The 17,869-nt window shown below is 43.4% G+C and overlaps 1 protein-coding gene across 4 annotated transcripts in view; it reads left to right on the plus strand.

The window, feature by feature from the left end:
* The window catches only part of FER1L6 (fer-1 like family member 6), a 155,855-nt gene that overhangs the window by 24,696 nt on the left and 113,290 nt on the right, over positions 1–17,869 (plus strand). The window contains exons 1-4 of one of the 4 annotated variants that reach the window (XM_072774402.1): positions 1,138–1,402; positions 7,349–7,387; positions 10,522–10,604; positions 15,150–15,264. In XM_072774402.1, coding sequence (XP_072630503.1) covers positions 10,529–10,604; positions 15,150–15,264 — 191 coding nt within the window. In that variant the 5' untranslated portion in view covers positions 1,138–1,402; positions 7,349–7,387; positions 10,522–10,528. Of the gene's footprint in view, positions 1–1,137; positions 1,403–7,348; positions 7,388–10,521; positions 10,605–15,149; positions 15,265–17,869 lie in introns of those variants that run through there. The other 3 variants (XM_072774399.1, XM_072774401.1, XM_072774400.1) reach the window with 3 other exon arrangements.

Genomic DNA, 17,869 nt, shown 5'->3' on the forward strand with positions numbered 1-17,869 from the left:
CCCTCGCCATTACGTGCTCGGTGGAGTGAGCCAACATCCCTTCCTTTCCCCTGGTGCTGATATGCAAAAGAGGAAGTGACAAAGAGTAGGGTGCCGGTTTCCTAGGGCTGCCATAACAAATGGCCACACACTTGGAGGCTGAAAACTATAGAAATCTATCTTCTCACAGGTCTGGAGGCCAGAGGTCTAAAATCAAGGTGTTGATGGGACCGTGCTCCCTCTGAAGGCTCCAGGGAAGGATCCTTCCTTGCCTCTCTCTACTTCCTGTGGCGCCAAGTTCCTTGTCTTTTGTCCACATCATTCCCATCTCTGTCTCTGTTTCCACATGGCCTTCTCCGTGTGTCTTTTCTGCTTCTTGTGAGGAAAGTTTTCTTACTGAATTTAGGCACCACTCAGATAACCCAAAATGGCCTCCTCTCAAGATCTTTAACTTAATTTACATCTGCAAAGATTCTTTTTTGCAAATAAGGGCATATTCACATTTTCTACAATGTGGGTATGTCTTTTGGGGCACCAACATTCAACCCACTAAAGGCAAAGGTTCCAAGGCATTTGACACCAAAATTTCTTCTTTTTTAATTTTATTCATTTTTCTCCTTTATAAACTTGACCTCTCTGAAATAGCATCGGGACACAAGTCCCAGTGAAATGCCACAGAGGCAGCAAGCCAGTAGGCCTGAGAGCACAGGCTCTGAGTCAGGGTGGCTTCAGTTCAAATCCTGGGAACTACTGACCACTCCGTGGCTCAGTTTTGCCATCCACACATTGGACACAATAACAGTTTCTACCTGAGGGCTGTTGTGGGTCTTAAATAGGTTAATATTTGTAAAGGCATCTAGAACTAGCCCTAAGTAAAGTATTTAATAAATGTTAACTATTATTCTTATATTAAGTGAACAACGGATGTATTATAAGTGAGCAGGGGGTAGTGTGAAAGATTAAAAGGCCAGGCTGGTTGGCTGGATGGTGGCTGGAAGGGACTCAGGGCTTTGGCACCGTCTGGAGCTGGAGTTCTTCTGAGTCCTGTTCCATCTGGGCTACCTGACTTGGAACAAAACACGTCAATGGCCCCTCCTCTCAGGACCTGCTTTGAGCTGCTGTGTTTGCTGATCAGAGTCTTGGGCTCTGGCAGCCAAGCCTTAAGGAGGGCCTGAAGTTCAAACAGAGATAGGGAGCTGCTGGTGGACACACGTGGAAAGACATTTCCCAGGAGGCACCTGCCCCTCACAATGGGGCAGCCTTGTGCCTACTTGCCTTGGTCGCTGCATTCTAGAGAGAAGCTTCCGTCTTCCCAAGACTAGTGCTGGACACTGTGCCTCGTGCCCCACTGAACTGCCTCGGTTCCAAGAAGTTAGTGAGTACGAGTGCTTCTGGGCACTATTAGGAGCCCTCGCTGGTCAAGGTGAGGGTTGGGTTCTTATTGCTGAGCTTCACTACACCCTCTGCTGGATTTGAGCCTCTGGAAGCCCACAGGGATGCCACTGTTGTTGCTCCTCTGCTTGTTCTTAGAGAGTTGAGCCGCCAGAGGGGAGGCCCCAAACTGAGAGGGGAGAGCTCAGAGCATGAGCTTTGGTGACAAGACTGCTATGTGGCTGTAGGCAAGTTACCAAACCTCTCTGAGCTGTGATGTTCGGCATCTGGGAGGTGAGGATTGCACAATATTTACCTCTTATTCAGTGCTTGAAAAACTGTGGCTCTGACTGATATTTGGGAGGTAGCATAGAGTGGAGGTCGGCCAGGCCAGAATTCAATTGCAGCTTATGGCTGTGGGATCTAAGGGATACTTAACCTTTAGATTGCTTAACCTTTTAGACTTCAATTTCTGCATCCCAAAGGGAGATTGAATCCTTCTATCAGATGGTTGTTGGGAAGACTAAATTTAAAAAACTGTATATAGAACCTTAACCCAATGCCTGGCTTATTCTACATACCTAAGGGACAATAGCTATTCTGACTGTTCCAGAACACTTGGAATAATGATAATAAAATGGATGAGTACACTGAATAAATTATACCTTATACAATGGGTAACCAAATATTGGCTCAATCTCGTTGTGGTCTAGAAAGAAAAGCATTCAGCTAGCCATGAAGAGATAGTCTTAGAATAGCCTTAGCTCCTTTCTGTCCAATATGATACATCTTTGAAGACAGCCTAAGAACCTCCAGTGAATTTTTAGGGAGCTTTCTGTATCTATGCTCTGTCTGTCCGTCTGTCCATCCATGTGTCCAAGGGTCATCAAGCCCTACTCTGTACCAGGCATTATGCTGATCACTGAAGGTACAGACATAAACTAGACATGGTTACTGGCTTCGGAATCTCAGCACGTAATGAGAGAGAATGATCTTTTTCAAGTAACTATTATGACCCATGTGATAAAGGCAATAATAAGGATAAAAACAAAGTGCTGGAAATCCAGAGGACTGAGTGACTTGTTCCTCCTTGCGAAACTGGAGAACCCATTATATAAAAGTAGGTCGCTAAGCTGGGCCTGAAAGATATGGTGTTGGTAGGTAGGTAGGTGAGAGAAGTCATCTGCAATGGGTGGCCTGAATGTAAGAAAGTTTCATGGGCAAGAGTGTGATGAATTCAGAAAGTCATTTGGGCTAATGGACAGAGTTTGGGGGTGTCAAGTGCTGAATTGGCGGGCTGAGCCTGTATTGTGGAGAGCTATGGGATATTCATAGAATGTAGATCTTGTTTTTTAATTTAATTAGCATGTGCAAGTCATAGCACCTCAGGCAGAATGTTGCATTTTTTATATTATTTGATCATGACAGCCCTGTAAGAAGAGTGTAACTTATTTTATTTACAAGAGGCATCTTACAGATGAAGAAACTGAGGTGCAGAACAATTAAGGATTTGCTCGAGGTCACATGTAATTAGTAAGTGGCTGAGTTGATTCCCAAAGCGAGGATTTTGGGTCCTTCCTTGAATCAATGCTTTTTAAAAGTTAAACATTTTGTTGGAACATGACATATACACAAAAACACAAGTGAATCATAAATGTCTAACTCAAAAAATTTCACAAAGTGGAAATAATAAATAAACATCTCCAAATCAAGTTGGGGAAGTTTGACATCTTTCCAGTATTGCATTTTCTAGTCCATGAGTATGGAATATCCTTCAATTTATCTTTTTTTTTTTTTTTTTTGTAATTTCCAGTGTAGGGGTCAATTTTTAATGTTTATTTAATTAAAAAAATGTTTTAATTTTACTTAAAATTTTTTTAACAAACACTCTTTTATTAGTTTCAGGTGTACAATATAGTGATTCAACAATTCCACACAGAGGTCAATTTTTTAAAAAAGATTTTATTTATTTGTGAGAGAGAACAGAAGAGAGAAAGAGAGCACAAGTGGTGGGGAGTGGGAGAGGGAGAAGGAGAAGTAGACTCCCCACTGAGTAGGATCCCAGGATTCCCTAGATCATGACCTGAGCTGAAGGCAGATGGCTTAACTGACTGAACCACCCAGGTTCCCCCACAGGTCAATTTTTTTTGTTTTGTTTTTTGTTTTCTGTTTTTTTTTTTTTTAATTTTGTCTTTAATCATATATTTCAAACACTATCAAGGGAAAGGGATTTGGAGTCTTTTAGGTGGTGAACCCCCAGAGGTCAATTTTTTTAGAATGATTCCTAAGTTTTAAATTTTTGATACTGTTATAATACTTTTTATTTACAGTTTTAGTTTATAATTCTTTGTTTTTGGTGCAGAGAGGTACACTTGACTTTTTTTTTTTTATTTACCTTGTTTCTAGATACTCTGCTAAATTCGCTTAGTAATTCAGAGTCAAACTTTATTGACCTAGTAAAGGCCTCCAGCACAACATTGAATAGAAAGGGTGTTAGTGAACATCCTTGTCTCATTTTTTTCTTTAAATCTTAGGGAGAAGTCTGTCAATATTTGCTATTGATAGGACATGAACTCTAGGGGGTTTTGGAGGTTTTCTTTATCATGTTAAGAAAGCTCTCTGCTCTTCTGTTTTGCAAAGGTGGCTATAGAATGGAGACTAGTTTGCAGGAAGGAGAGAGAATAGAAACAGGAAGACTGGTTAGCTGCTGCTCTACAACAGGAAACATATGAATGGATGCAGAGAAGGGATGTGCTGGGCTCTCCTGTTTCCTCAGTGGTTCTTACTTAACCACTGCTCACCTCATAAGAGTTTCAAAAGAGAAGAGAGCACCAAAGATTGCCAAGGCTCTCTTTCTTTAGGTGTTGCACAGAGTATTCTTTAAGATGTTATTAGGTGTTTTGTGATAAGGGTGTGGTCAAGTCAATTTAGGAAAATCTTAATGCTGTGCCATCTCCTTGGAGAGTCACAATGAACATCAGTATTATTAAAGGCTCCGAGACCCTACAGCAAAGGCAGCTATTTAATATAGCACCCATCCTTCTGTCTTCAATGTCTGTGACACCAAAAAATGAGGTTCAGAAGGAATTTCTTAGGTCATTTCTTTACCCATCATGGAATTAATGACTCTCATTTGTGACAATATCGTTAAACGTTACTGTATTGGCATCCCTGAGGTTATAACCAAGCCCTTCTCTTTCCCTGTTATATTCAAAACCCATTGAGACATAGGCTTACACATCAAATAGGGATCAGAATATTACACCTATTGCTGGTAAAGCTAGATTGAAGGAAGCTGTATGGACTAGAGTCCAGATAGGTTTCCAGATCTTTGACTGAAAATCAAATGAAGTCACTGTCTAGCTGCAGGGAGGAGAAGCCCTGCATCAGTGACTTCTTCCACTTGACATTAGGGGCAGAAAGTAGAATAAAATATTCTGTGACAAGGTAAACCCAAGACCACATGGGAATAGGAATTCTGGACCTTAACCCAACCCAAGAGAGGAAACTCAAAGAATAGATGCCATACTCTGACCATTCTGCCCAAAGGTAATCAAGTAATATATGGAAAGAGGAAGGTTCTGGAAATAAAGATAAAGAGAAAGCCTGGGAAGAGTAAGCGTTCGAAGACTCCTTAATGCTGAGACACAGGGAAAGAGAGAGAGAGCTGCTTGTTCCAAATGTTGGGAAGCTGCAAGTAGTCTATTTTTGGATTAGAAGTTGATTCTTTTATCTTTAGGAGAACTGAGATCAGGGCTCTAATTAGCCTGGATATAAAGAGGATGGAATAAGACAAATGAACATTTTCATTTTCATAGGGGCCCAGGCAAGAGAAAGTTTGGGGCTGGGAAGAATTCTGCAGCTCTAACTGTACCACCTGCCAATATTTATTTCTGTGCTTCCCTGGCACTCTAACCAGGCTGGTCATGCTGATCTCAGCTATAGAGGAGGAGGAGGAGAGGTTGGAGGCCAGTGGCCACAGATTGAAAAAGGTGTCAGTATTGGGCCCTGTTGGCATGTTGCAATCGAGATGCATTTGAGGGAAAAGTCCCCTTTTCCTGGGGGCAGTCCTACCATCTTTCTACCACCTTGCCCTTAAACATTTGGCAAAGCTGTCTGAAGGGCTGTCAGAGGCTGGCTGAACCAGTTCAGCTCTACAGGATGTGGCTCCTAATTATCCCTGAGTCATCCTTGGTCCAGAGAAACCACAGGAGGAGGGATTCATTAGCATCTTTGGAGGTGCATTTCCTAGACTCAGCTGATTCTTGCAGGTGCAATATTGAGGTTCTCAGGGACTGACTGTGGAGTCAGTAATATTTGAATCTCCTTATGATGGCCACTGAGGCTGGAATGTACAAAGCAGGGCTTAACAGAGAAACATTCATTTACTGCTGCAACGAGGTGAAAGATTGCAAATCGCAGTAGGCCAGAGCAAACTGGTTCCTGTGAGATTGAGAGCTAGGCTCAATCTATTGAGGCCATTGTCTGGGACACTTTGGACCCCAATAGAGAACTGATCCTATGCATAATAGAGAAGGCTACCAATTTGGTGGGCTAATTGCCAGGTTGAATGGAAGAGGAGCTGGGGTAGGATGATAAAGTCCAACCTACCAAATATATTCACCAAGTGCTCTGGTGAATTTCCTAAGCTTCACCACTCTCCTTTGGGTAAAAACTTGTCTTTGAACTTCCTTTGAAAACCATACACCTTCTCTTTGGGAGGAGAGCTCTTTGGCACTAATTACTTAAGCAGAGGGATTTGCAACACTGCTGCACACTAGAATGACCTTGAGAGTCTGAAAATTACCAAGCACTGGCCTCACTGCTGACCAGGGAAATCAGACTCTCTGGGTGTAGGATCTAGACCACAGTGTGGGAGACAGTTTTAGAAAGTGCCCCATGTGAGTCCGATGTACGAGCCAAAGTTGAGCATCATTGCCTAAAGAAATAGGGGGTAAGTACATCCTAAAGATATAGGGCAGGTAAATTGTGATTGAAAGTTAATGGGGAGAGAGGAAGAACCATTTCAGTCTTGGCAAGTCAGGAGGCCACATGGGTTTATATTTTAACAATCTTTAGTCAAAACCCACATTAAGGCTATTTTTATATTTGATTGTTTGCCTTTACTGAGTATACCTGAGTCTTAAAAGTAAGATGAGAACAAAGATCAGATAGTCCTTAGTGGGCAGCTGGAATTTATCCAAGGCTCTCTGATGAATAACCTCAGAATGATGGTAAAGCTTGTTTTTACTTTATCTTTGAGGTAGTCCCGATTATATACAAATCCATACTTTTAAGAAGAAATTTTCAAGTTTTAAGAGTTTACCATCTAAATAAATTCACAAATTGAATTTTTTTTTGTTTTTTGTTTTTTGTTTTTCCCCACACTGGATGTCATGATTCTAGGTTTAGAGGTTCAAGTGTACGGATGACCTGCATTCCGTGTCCTTTTAGGTGGGAGGAGAATTGCAGAGGCTAGTCCTGGTCACACCCATCAACTCAGTTAACTTAGTGTTTAGCTGCTTGGCCTGAGCTGCTTCTATTCCACACTGAAGGTAGAAAAAGTGATTCTAGAAGGGGAATTTTGTGAGGCGACTGGAAAACCATGTGGAGACCCTAATTGTGAGTCATTTCTTAATCCTAGCTCCAGTGAGCCATGGGCATGAGATGAAATTAGTTATTTGTAGAACTCCTAACAGTTCGGCATGAGCACTCAGTGAGGTCATATATATAACATCCCATGAGAAAAGCAGAGTTAACTTTATTGCCACTTTCTGCAGAAGAGGAGCCCAAAGCTCCGAGAAGTCCCATGGCCAGCCCCACTGGCATAGTTAGAGATGGCAGAGATGACACCCAAACTCTAGTTGTCGAGCCCTTATTTCTATGTGCCCGGCTGGCTGCCTCCTGTGGGGCTTCCTGGAGTGACGTCACCTGGAACAGATGTGCTAAAGTGAGCCTAACACATGCACTGTTTAACACTCTCATTGTTTGGATACAGATATCGGAGTCATGGTAGCTTTCACCCTGAGGAAACCAGGTTGGTATGGGGGTTTCTGTGTGTCTTGACTTATCTTGGGGTGGCCCTGGGAGGATATTCAAGTGATCTGAAACCAGAGAGCCCCATTCTTTTTATGAAGTGAGAGGGGTTCCCATGCTGGAATCCTCAGAGCACTGAGTAGGGGAAAGGGGTTTGATGGCCTCTGCCCTGGAAACTTCCTTCCTAATTTATTGGCTGATCCCAATATACTGGCTAGAAACCCCTTGACAACCTCTCATTTGTAAAAATGGGAAATAATAGCGTCTGCATGATGGTATGTTATGAGAATCCTGGGAGGTAGCATGTGTCAAGTGGTGCTCCTGGCACATAGAGAGTTAATACAGTTTAAAAAAATATTAAACTAAAAAAAGTATTAAACTTAGGGGACTATTGTAGCACATTTCCTTATCATCAATGTTGTAATACAGCAGCTTGTAGCATGTTTTATACTTTCCAAGCCTTGTTTCCTGCTTTGATGCTTCCCTCTGAATTGGGTAAGAAATGCCCTCGTATCACATGGTAATGAAACATGCTCATCTGGGTTAAGTATCCGGTCCTAAATTCGAGACCTAGCAAGTGGTACAAGCAGGCCTGTGAGCTATCTTCTCTCGTCAGCTCACTCTCTGCTGCCCAATCTGCCAGTGGCACGGTTATTCTGGGCTAGTGAGCCATGCCTTCTCTCTACTGCAGATGTCACGGGGCTGAGGAGGAAAAATCAATTTTCATCAAGAGGCTTTTCATGCTGGGAATCATGCTGGGAGTGCCCTTGATGACTGACTCAGGGTTTCAGGCAAACAACCTTGTGTGTTTGTGGAACAAATATCAACCCATCCAGGAGAGCTGAGCTGGTGGTAAATCCATTGGGCATTACTGGAAGGCTCTCTGGCTTCCTTGGTAGCTGAGTCTGAGCTGTGCCTACGGCAGGGATTCTCAGCACTGGTTCTTCTCCAAAGCAATTACAAATCTCTGAAAATGGTTCCAGACACCAGCATCTTTTAAACTCCCTGAGTGCCCCTAATGGTCAGCAGGACAGAGGTCCCGGTTCCAGAGAGGCAAGGGTACCCAGTTTTCTCTCTGCCTCTGCCCTCACCAGTAACCTGTTACTGGCTGTTCAATGGGAGACTCAGAATGCTGAGGCCATCCCACAAAATTCATGGCATGGAGCCTTTGGACACTACAATGGCAAGTCAGGGTTTGGAAGGTTCTGGACTTGGCCTTCTGTTTGGTAACGGTCTTTTCAAAAAAGGAAAGTTACTGGAAGCTGCCTTTAAGAAATTTCAGAAGAGGGAAATCCTCCTTGTGTATGTTCTCCTGAGATTCTTGGGAAACTTAGAATGATTTGCATCACAGATGATGGCAAATCAGAGGGGGAAATGGTACCTCCAGAAAGGACACATTCCAGCACTTTCTATATATTAGGAACTGCCTTCAGGGCTTTGCTTACTTCACCTCATTTTATCCTCATAATTCTGTAAACTAGGTACCTTATTATTTATTTCCATAGATTTATACCCATGGGGAAACTAAGGCTCAAGGAGTACTGTGCTTTGCCTAATCCATCCATGTCTGGGGGCTTCCAGAGCCCATTATTTCCATTCTACAGTATCTTGGAGTTTTAAAAGATTTCCAAGATCTCATAAGCCAGTCCCCATCTTCTGATGTTTGTTTTCTCTACAACATCCTTTTCCCAGTGGTCCCCAAGCCTTGCTTGTACACCTCCAGGAACAGAGAGCTCACTCCCACTCAATGCAATCCATTTCACTGTTCAGACAATACCAATGTGGAGGGCTCCTTAATTCCTCAGTTGAATTAAGGCAGGACATAAAAAGAATAAGTCAACAGATAAGGAAAGAAAGAAATGGAGTGAACTTCTGTCACCTAGTAGCTTCCACTCATTGGTCCTAATCTTACCCTTTACAATACTAACAAGAATAACTAACATTTATTGAGCAACCAGTGTGTTCCAGCTACTGTGCTAAATGCTTTACATTTCTTATCTCATCTTATGTGTGAAGACCCTAACATGCAGAAGGTTAAGTCTGCATAGTTAGTACTGGGACCAGAGCCCAGATAGACTGCTATGGAGTCCCCTGGTCTTAGCCCTTCATGAGTCGTATATCTGTAGACACCCTGGATAAGTTCGATGGCCTTCCACACTTCCCTCACATTGTTCCGGGACTGCAGAAAGTTCCTGGGGAGGGTTTGCTGCCCTCCCCTCTGCTCTGTCCTTGTTCTTCCTTCTCCATTCTCCAAGGGCCAGCTCACCAGCTGCCTGACTCAAGGCCAGGACTTTCTTCTGTACTGGGTCCATCCATCCTTCCATCCAATGTTCAGTCCCTCAACTCCAGAAAAGGATTCTCTCAGGAGGAGTGTCCAGAATGCTTCTGTTGTCTGTCAAGACAGAGGAGCAAGGCCCTTTCCTGGGGTAGAAGGAGGCCCCAAGTAGCTTTAATGACAATAATAGTAGTAGTTGATATTCTGGGCACATACCATGTGTCAGCTGAGCAGTGCACTTGTGGGTCCTCAGTAAGTCCCAGGGTCTCTTGACCTTAGAAGTGGTCTGAGAGCCTGGCTCTAGAGAGGGTGTTCACTCCGCTCACAGGAACCTACTCAGGGCGTCCAGTGATTAGAGCCTAGGTTCCTGTGGTAGTTAGTTCTGATATTCAGAGCTGTGGGACCTCAGAAACACTACCTACCCTCTCTGGGTCTTGCCTTTTTATCTATATGATGGGTAAAAGAGGGTTGTTGTGCTGATTAAGTGATGTCATTAATTTTGAGTACCTGGTACAGGTAAGTGAGAAGAAAGAGCAAAATTCTAGCTGGAGCTATTTGTATTCATATTCTGGCCCATTTAAGTTCTAGGTGGGCCCCATGATTTCTGGTGGGGCTTTATGGTTTCTGCCAATGCAGAGCTATCTAAAGAGTTTGTTGGGTCATCCTGACTCTTGTCTTTTGATCCCCATCCAGGGTGGAAGAGGAGGCTGGTCAGCTTCCAGGAGAACTCAGAGAGAGAGAGAGAGAGAGAGATGTGTGTGTGTGTGTGTGTGTGTGTGTGTGTGTTTATTTTCTCCTTCTATCTCTGAATGACTCAAAGTTACTATTACAGTATTGTTTAGTTTTCTTCTTCTTTTCAGAAAAGGGATGTTTGGGCTCAAGCTGAAGAAGAGGAAGAAGAAAGCAGAGAAGGGGTTAATCCTAGCCAATAAGGCTGCCCAAGGTGAGGCTTTGGGGGTGGGGATAATCACTACCCTGGGGCCTACAGGTCTCACAGAGCTAACCCCTCTTTGGCTGAGAATGGAGCTGTCCCTCTGTGGGAGTGAAGTGGGAAGTGTGCTGCCTGCTGGGTCTTCAGGGCCTGATGGTCACAGGTACAGCACCCGCCCCAGTGCAGCTGGTCACCTGGTCACTGGACCCAATAGGAGTGGGGTGGATACCTGGTGGGCCATGGAAGAGGACCTCAAGGGAAGGCAGTGGCAAGGTTCAAGCTCCCGTTTCTGTCCTAATTTGCTTGGGGTCCAGGATAGTCACAACACAGTTGTGATTCTCAGCTTCTCCCTCTGTCAAGTGGGCATGATGGGAGTTTCTGGGCTAACCTCAACCTGCCACAGAGAGGATCCAGTGAGATTTTAAAAGATAAGAGTGAGGACAGCAGCTGCTACAGGAGAGGCTTTACATTTATTGTCTCATTTGATCCCACCATCATCCTACCAGTGGGTGTTTTTGCAAGTGAGTTTGCTGAGATACAGAAAGAGTAAGTAAAGGGTGGGAAGGACAGCTGCCAAATTAGCAGGGCACAGTGAAAAATGAAAATGCAAAGCCATTGTTATGAAATTATTAAATTTCTGGATGGCAATAGCAGAGTATTGAGCCAAGTGCAGTGAAGTCCTTTAGATCGCAGGACCCTGTATGGCTACATGGACCCAGAATCCCCCCCCAAGACTGGGAGCACAGAGCCAGAGGCAGTGGCATTGGGATGTGAGCCCTGGATGTCTGACTTTTTGCCCTCAGAATGGGCTACTTGCTTCTTCAAAAGAGCAAATGAATCCCCAAGTTACAGTGTGAACTGTGTCAGTGGGGCTAGGCCTGGCATCAGGTAGACACACCTGTTTGTTGAGTCAGATAGGATTAACCACTCCCGATGGGCAGTTTTGTAGTGGTCTTCTAGAGGCTTCTGCTGAGTGGCTCTGACAACAACCAGTTCAAGGCCAGCTTTCTGAACCACTTCTAAACCAAAATGGTGCAGTGGGTTTGCTTTATCTTCACCCTTCTTGTCTTCTTGCCTCCTCCACTTTTCACTGCTGTCACTATGGGTGTCTTGTAGTTACATGTCTATCTCCCCCAACTCCACTTCCTGCCCTCACAAATAACCTAGTATTACAACAAAAACCTGTGGAAACTTAGTCATACTAAAGTGTTGGTAATAACGATGAAGACATCCTTGGATGGGCTGAGAGAGGCATTTTAAGTGAGGACAAGGCTTAAAGCTTAATAGAAGTACTTGTCTGTTCAGTCAGATTGAAGGTATCAGGGAGTAATTGGGAAAGGCTTTTTAGGTCTTTTCTGGCATCCTTGAAATTAGGGGGATCCCTGGGTGGCGCAGTGGTTTGGCGCCTGCCTTTGGCCCAGGGCGCGATCCTGGAGACCCGGGATCGAATCCCACATCGGGCTCCTGGTGCATGGAGCCTGCTTCTCCCTCTGACTGTGTCTCTGCCTCTCTCTCTCTCTCTCTCTGTGACTATCATAAATAAATAAAAATTAAAAAAAAAAAGAAATTAGGCCACTGGAGTAGATCCTGGGCACAAGTTTGAATAAGATAGTCCTTTACTTTCAGGATGTCATGAAAAATGATGTTTATGACACACTTAATAAGTCCCTGCTACTTTTTAGTTGACATGCATCACTCATGACTCTGAAATGTAGGATCCTTTGCCCCTGTTTTACAGTAGAGGTGCAGAGAGGTTGAGTGCTTGCCCAAAGTCACGTAGCTAGTAAGTGGAGAAAGTGGCTCCTGAGCAGAAGTCAATCTTACACAAGAGCCTGAGTTTTCCTACTCCATGGGTCAGCCTCCAGTTAGGAGCCTCTAGTGACCACACAGAGGAGGAGAGTACAAGCTGGTGGAAATTTAGATCAGTCAACCTGAGGCATTTCAGAAAAGCTGGTTCCCATGGCTCATTCTGATTAGTCTTTAGCCCACAAGGCAAACAGGGCAGAGGGGAATCAGGCCCCTCCTAGAAAGTAAATAGCATTCATCCTGCTGGCCAGGGATTTCCACTGTAAGAGACTGACAAAACAAAGTCAATAGAACTGAGTACACTTTGGTCTCTCCTTTTTGGCCTGGCTTGGGAAGTTAAGGCTTTGCTGGACGAAGCATTTGGAGACTCTCAAAGTGGCTCTCATATCCACGTATCTGAGGCATAGTGGCTATGTCTTAATTTCATAAAATCCCAATGGTCCTAACCCATCCATTAATTAGTTACCTAACAAAGTTATTGGGTATCTCCCAAGATCAGCCATTCATTCATTTACTCAACAAATGCTGATGGACTGTCCACTGAGTACTGGGTCCTGTGCTAGATTCTGGTATATAATGAACTCAGGTAGTTTAGAGGGAGGATAGCCCTGTGTAGAACTCTTCCGTTTGCCTTTCCAAATCAATTCTCCACTCTTTTCCACCTGTTCTTGGTCCCAGGAGGCTGACCTGTATTGACACAAAACCCAAGTCCTTTCCCCAGGGAGGACCCCCCAGCAGGAAGTATGAGGGAGGGAGGAGTGTGAGGTCAGGTCCAGTGGTTGGATATGTCCTTCCACTGAAGGGTGGTTGCTGCTCTTCGTAAGGAAACCAAATGAACCTGACTTCCTCTCTTCCCAGGTTCTGGTAACTGCTTTCTCACCTCATTTTGGAGGCCTCCAAACAGAAACAGCTTGGCTGCTGTGAGCCCTGGAAAGCTAGCTGCACAACCCTTTGTGATTTTCTGGCATCCACACCTTTTTAAAAAGTCCTCAGGGGCACTTGGGTGGTGTAGTCGGTTAAGCCTCTGACTCTTGATTTTTGTTCAGGTCATGATCTCAGGGTCAGGGGGTTGAGCCCTGCATCAGGCTCTGTACTCAGCAGGGAGCCTGCTTGAGAGATTCTCTCTCCCTCTCTCTTTGCCTCTCCCCACTTTCTTTTAATCAAAAAAAAAAAAAAAAAAAAAAAAAAGGGCTTCAAATCATCCTGTTCTGGCAGGAGCATCTTTTATCTCTGCATTACAGGTTGAGAAAAGTGCCATAAAGAAAATAGGCAATAGAAAGATAACACCTCTGTGAGGTAGGTGACATTGGCTTTGCCTGGCTTTATTGATGAGGACAACAAGGCTGAGAAGTTAAGTAACTTGCCCCAAGCCATAAAGCGGCAGAACTGGGATTCCCCCCTAACTTTTGGAGTCAGAGTTTTGAGCTGTACCATGCAGTCTCTTAGGTCATAAGAGTATTCCACTCCCTCTTTGGTTTTTGGCAAAAACCTGACCGAGAAATGCTTCTTAGGCCTTGCTACACATTAGAATCACCTGGGGAATTTAAAAAAAAACTGACATCCAGGTGAAATCCCAGATCAATTAAATCAGGATCCCTCAGTAGAGGAAGAGGAGGTCTAAAGAATATGTTTACTATCCATTCATTTAAATTTTCTAGACACTAGTGCATTCATTTCCTGTGGCTGCCATAATAAATGGCTACAAAATAACCCACATTAATTTTCTCAGTAATGGAGACCGGAAATTCATAATCAGTATCACCGGGCCAAAATCAAAATATCAGCAGGGCTCCAGCCTTCAAGAGTATCTGATTCCTGCCTCTTCCATCTTCTGATGGCTGTGGTGGCATCTGTCCCATCTCCATCTTGTGATCACATTGCATTCTTCTGTTCTCTGCCTCCCTCTTCTAATGATACATATGATTGCAACTAGGACCCACCTATATAATCCAGGATAATCTCCTCATTGTAAATCCTTAATTTAATTACATCTGCAAAGACCCTTTTCCAAAGTAACATTTACAGGTTCTAGGGACTAGGACCCAAGGTCTTTGGCGAATATAATTCAACCTAGGTGTCCTAGGTTTTACTCAAAATTGGCCCTCAAACAATCAGGAACAGACCTACATGGGACATTGCTATTAGAAATGCAGATTCTTTGAGCTTCACCCCAGACCTACTGAATCAGAATCTGCATTTCAACAACTTCCCAGGTGATTCTTTTTTTCTTAATATTTTATTTATTTATTCATGAGAGACATAGAGAGAGAGAGAGAGAGGCAAAGACACAAGCAGAGGGAGAAGCAGGCTCCATGCAGGGAGCCCGATGTGGGACTCGATCCTGAGTCTCCAGGATCACGCCCTGAGCTGAAGGTCAATGCTCAACCACTGAGCCACCCAGGTGTCCCTTCCCAGGTGATTCTTATGCCCATTAAATTTTACCGATGAGGTTCAGAGGTAATAAATGACTTATCTCAAGGTCCACTGTGGCAAGGTCATAACTTGAAAGCCTGTCTTTAAACTCCTAATCCAGTTTTCTTTCCACAATACCATGCATATAAGTCTACTTTTCTTTGGAAGCAGAAGATGATTTTTTTTAAAGAAAAATTAAAGTATGTGCCTGTCTTTTCTGCCAGTGAGATATTAAGTTTCATGCTGGCAGGATCATGGCATAGTGCTGGACAGTTGAGGCCCAGATCATCACTGTATATCATAATTGACAGAGTTTTCTTCCTGTGTTTGCTTCTCTAGATGGCGAAGGTGAAGCAGAGGCACCACAGGAGGGGCCTTCTCACCAGGAAGGAGGAGATTTTATTTGTGATCATGAATCTGCCACTTCTATCCCTTCAGCTCCTCCAAAGAGAAGGTACAGTGTTGCTGCATGCAGCCAGCACACATTACTGAGCACCTCCCTTGTGAAGATACCCTGTGGGATCTGAGGAATAGAGAGTAAAACCTGGTCATTGTCTGCAAGGAGCCAAAGATGGGAAGACAGAAGTCTGTGTTTACTCAGTTTCCTCTATGGCAGTGCTGGCCCCTAGATACTGGTCAGCCTCCAGCAGGCCAGGGGCCCAGCTCTACCAGCTTCTGGTCTTAAATATCCTGAGTTAAGGTCCTCTTGTGCCTCATAATTCAAGAATGACAGCAACACCAGGAGACAGACTCAACACCTGTCCCTCACCTGCTCTTTCATTCATCAAGGTGCCAGATATCTCAGCTTTGTGTTTGTTCAAAATGTTGATACTACCCAACAAAAAGTTGGAATAGACTGGCCTTATGCATGTGATTTGCTGTTATTTACCAGTGCTTGATGTGTAACAAGCCCAAAATCAGAGGCTTAATACAAGAATGTATTATTACTTATGAATCTATGAGTTAGTTGGTTAGTTTTATTGGTTCCAGACAGTTATAGACCCATCACTCATGTGTGTGTCTGGTCATTTGGTAACTATACTGATTTTAGTTTGAGGGTTGGCTGGTGGTAGGCTGGTCTAGGATTGCTCCAGTTGGAACCACTGCACTCTCCTCCATATGACATCAGATCCTCTAGCAGGCTAGTCCAAGCTTATTCCAATGGCAGTGATGGCAGAGTTCCAAGAGAAGGAAGAAGGAGTGGAAGTATACAAAGTCTCTTGAGCCTATGCTTGGAACTAGCAAAAGTCATTTCTGCTGCATTCTATTGGCCATTGCAAGTCAGAAGTCCAGCCCATGCCAGAATGAGAGACTGCAAGTTACAAGGCAAAGAGCATGGATCCAAGGAAGCTAATAGTTGTGGCTAGCAATGCCTCCAGTCCACCATATTTGTTTATGTCAATTTCTTACTCATGGTAATTCCTCATTCACTCCCTTCTATTTCCACTCAGAATTCTTACTATCAATAAAGCAAATTAGTGCTTCCCTGTGTGGCAGACCCTGAATTGTTATAACTGGGCTGCGACAGGATGGTACATAGTAGATATGTGTAAGGGGCAGAGGGCTTGAGAAAGACCTGGAAATCAGAGATCGTGATAGCTGAGAGGTTGCCTCTTAAAAGGAGACATAAATTTGTATGCATATACTCACTGCAGTATCCCTTCCCCCTATACTGCACCATGACAATCATGGCCCCCGAAGTCCCCTGAATCAGGATTTCAATTATTTTTAAATATCCTTAAAAGGATCCCTTGTGATTATCTCACCAGAATAACAGCACTGAATGGAGGAAGGCAGGAGAAAAAAAGGAGTAGACTTTTTATTTTTCATTCTGCATCAGTTGAAATTCTACCCACCAACTAATGCTCATGACATCCGATCACTCATAACATCCAATCTCTGCAGTAAAGTCTGTTGCTTACCTGGATCTCAGGAATGTCTCTCTTCTTTGAACCTGTATCACATTTTTTTCTACAACACATTTTACATTTTCTAGTTCTTTCTTGATATGCTTTGGTCCTCTCTCTTTGGGTTGGGTCCTCTCTCTTTGGGTTGCTAGGTTTATAAGGGCCAGGTTCCTGGCCATTCATCTGTACTTCCTCTGAGAACACAGGGCTTTCTCTGTGTAAAATGGTCAGTATGAATTTGCCATTTTATTAATGGATATATATACCTTTTGAAATCTACACTTCCCTAGAAGCATTATCTCCTTTAATCCTTAGAGCAACCCTATATGGTAGGAATTGTTATTTCCACTTTCAGATGAAGAAATTAAGGGTAATATCATGAAATTGGGAAAAATATTTTAATTTTTAATATTAAAAATATTTTAATTTTATTTTAATTCAGTCTGACTCCAAAGCTTTGAGATTTTTTTACTAGCTTACTCTGTTCTCCACTAGACTCAATTATAATCAGAAATGGAATGAAGTCAAATTGCAAGATGGTATTGTCAGAAGGCAAGAGAATAAAATTCAATAGGAATGCAAGCTCATTTATTTCCCACCCATTGCTGCCTTGATGATGACAGAAATTCTTTACCTCTTTTTACTACTACCCAGTTTTTAAATACCCAGGTGTTGCACATCTGTTTCCAATTACTTATGATAGTTCAGATAAATGAAATCCCCTGGAATGTGAAATCTCACCGAGATGGTATCTTGGTCATTCTTTCCAATTTTCTCTTTTACTAATTTTTTTCATAAGCAATCACAAAACTCAGGGTTATTATATCTACTAGAAATGGCAAAGGAGGGCAGCCCGGGTGGCTCAGCGGTTTAGCGCCGCCTTCAGCCCAGGGCATGATCCTGGAGTCCCGGGATCGAGTCCCATGTCGGGCTCCCTGCATGGATCCCGCTTCTCCCTCTGCCTGTGTCTCTGCCTCTTTCTCTCTCTCTATGTCTCTCATGAATAAATAAACAAAATCTTAAAAAAAAAAAAAAAAAGAAATGGCAAAGGAGTCTTGCAAATAGGATGAGACAAGACATAAGGGAGATCTTTATATAGACCTAGCTCTGCCACTGACTTTCTGAGGCATCTCAGTTTCTCATTCTGTAAAA

Source organism: Canis lupus, chromosome 14, assembly GCF_048164855.1.
Source record: "Canis lupus baileyi chromosome 14, mCanLup2.hap1, whole genome shotgun sequence".
NCBI lineage: Eukaryota > Metazoa > Chordata > Mammalia > Carnivora > Canidae > Canis > Canis lupus.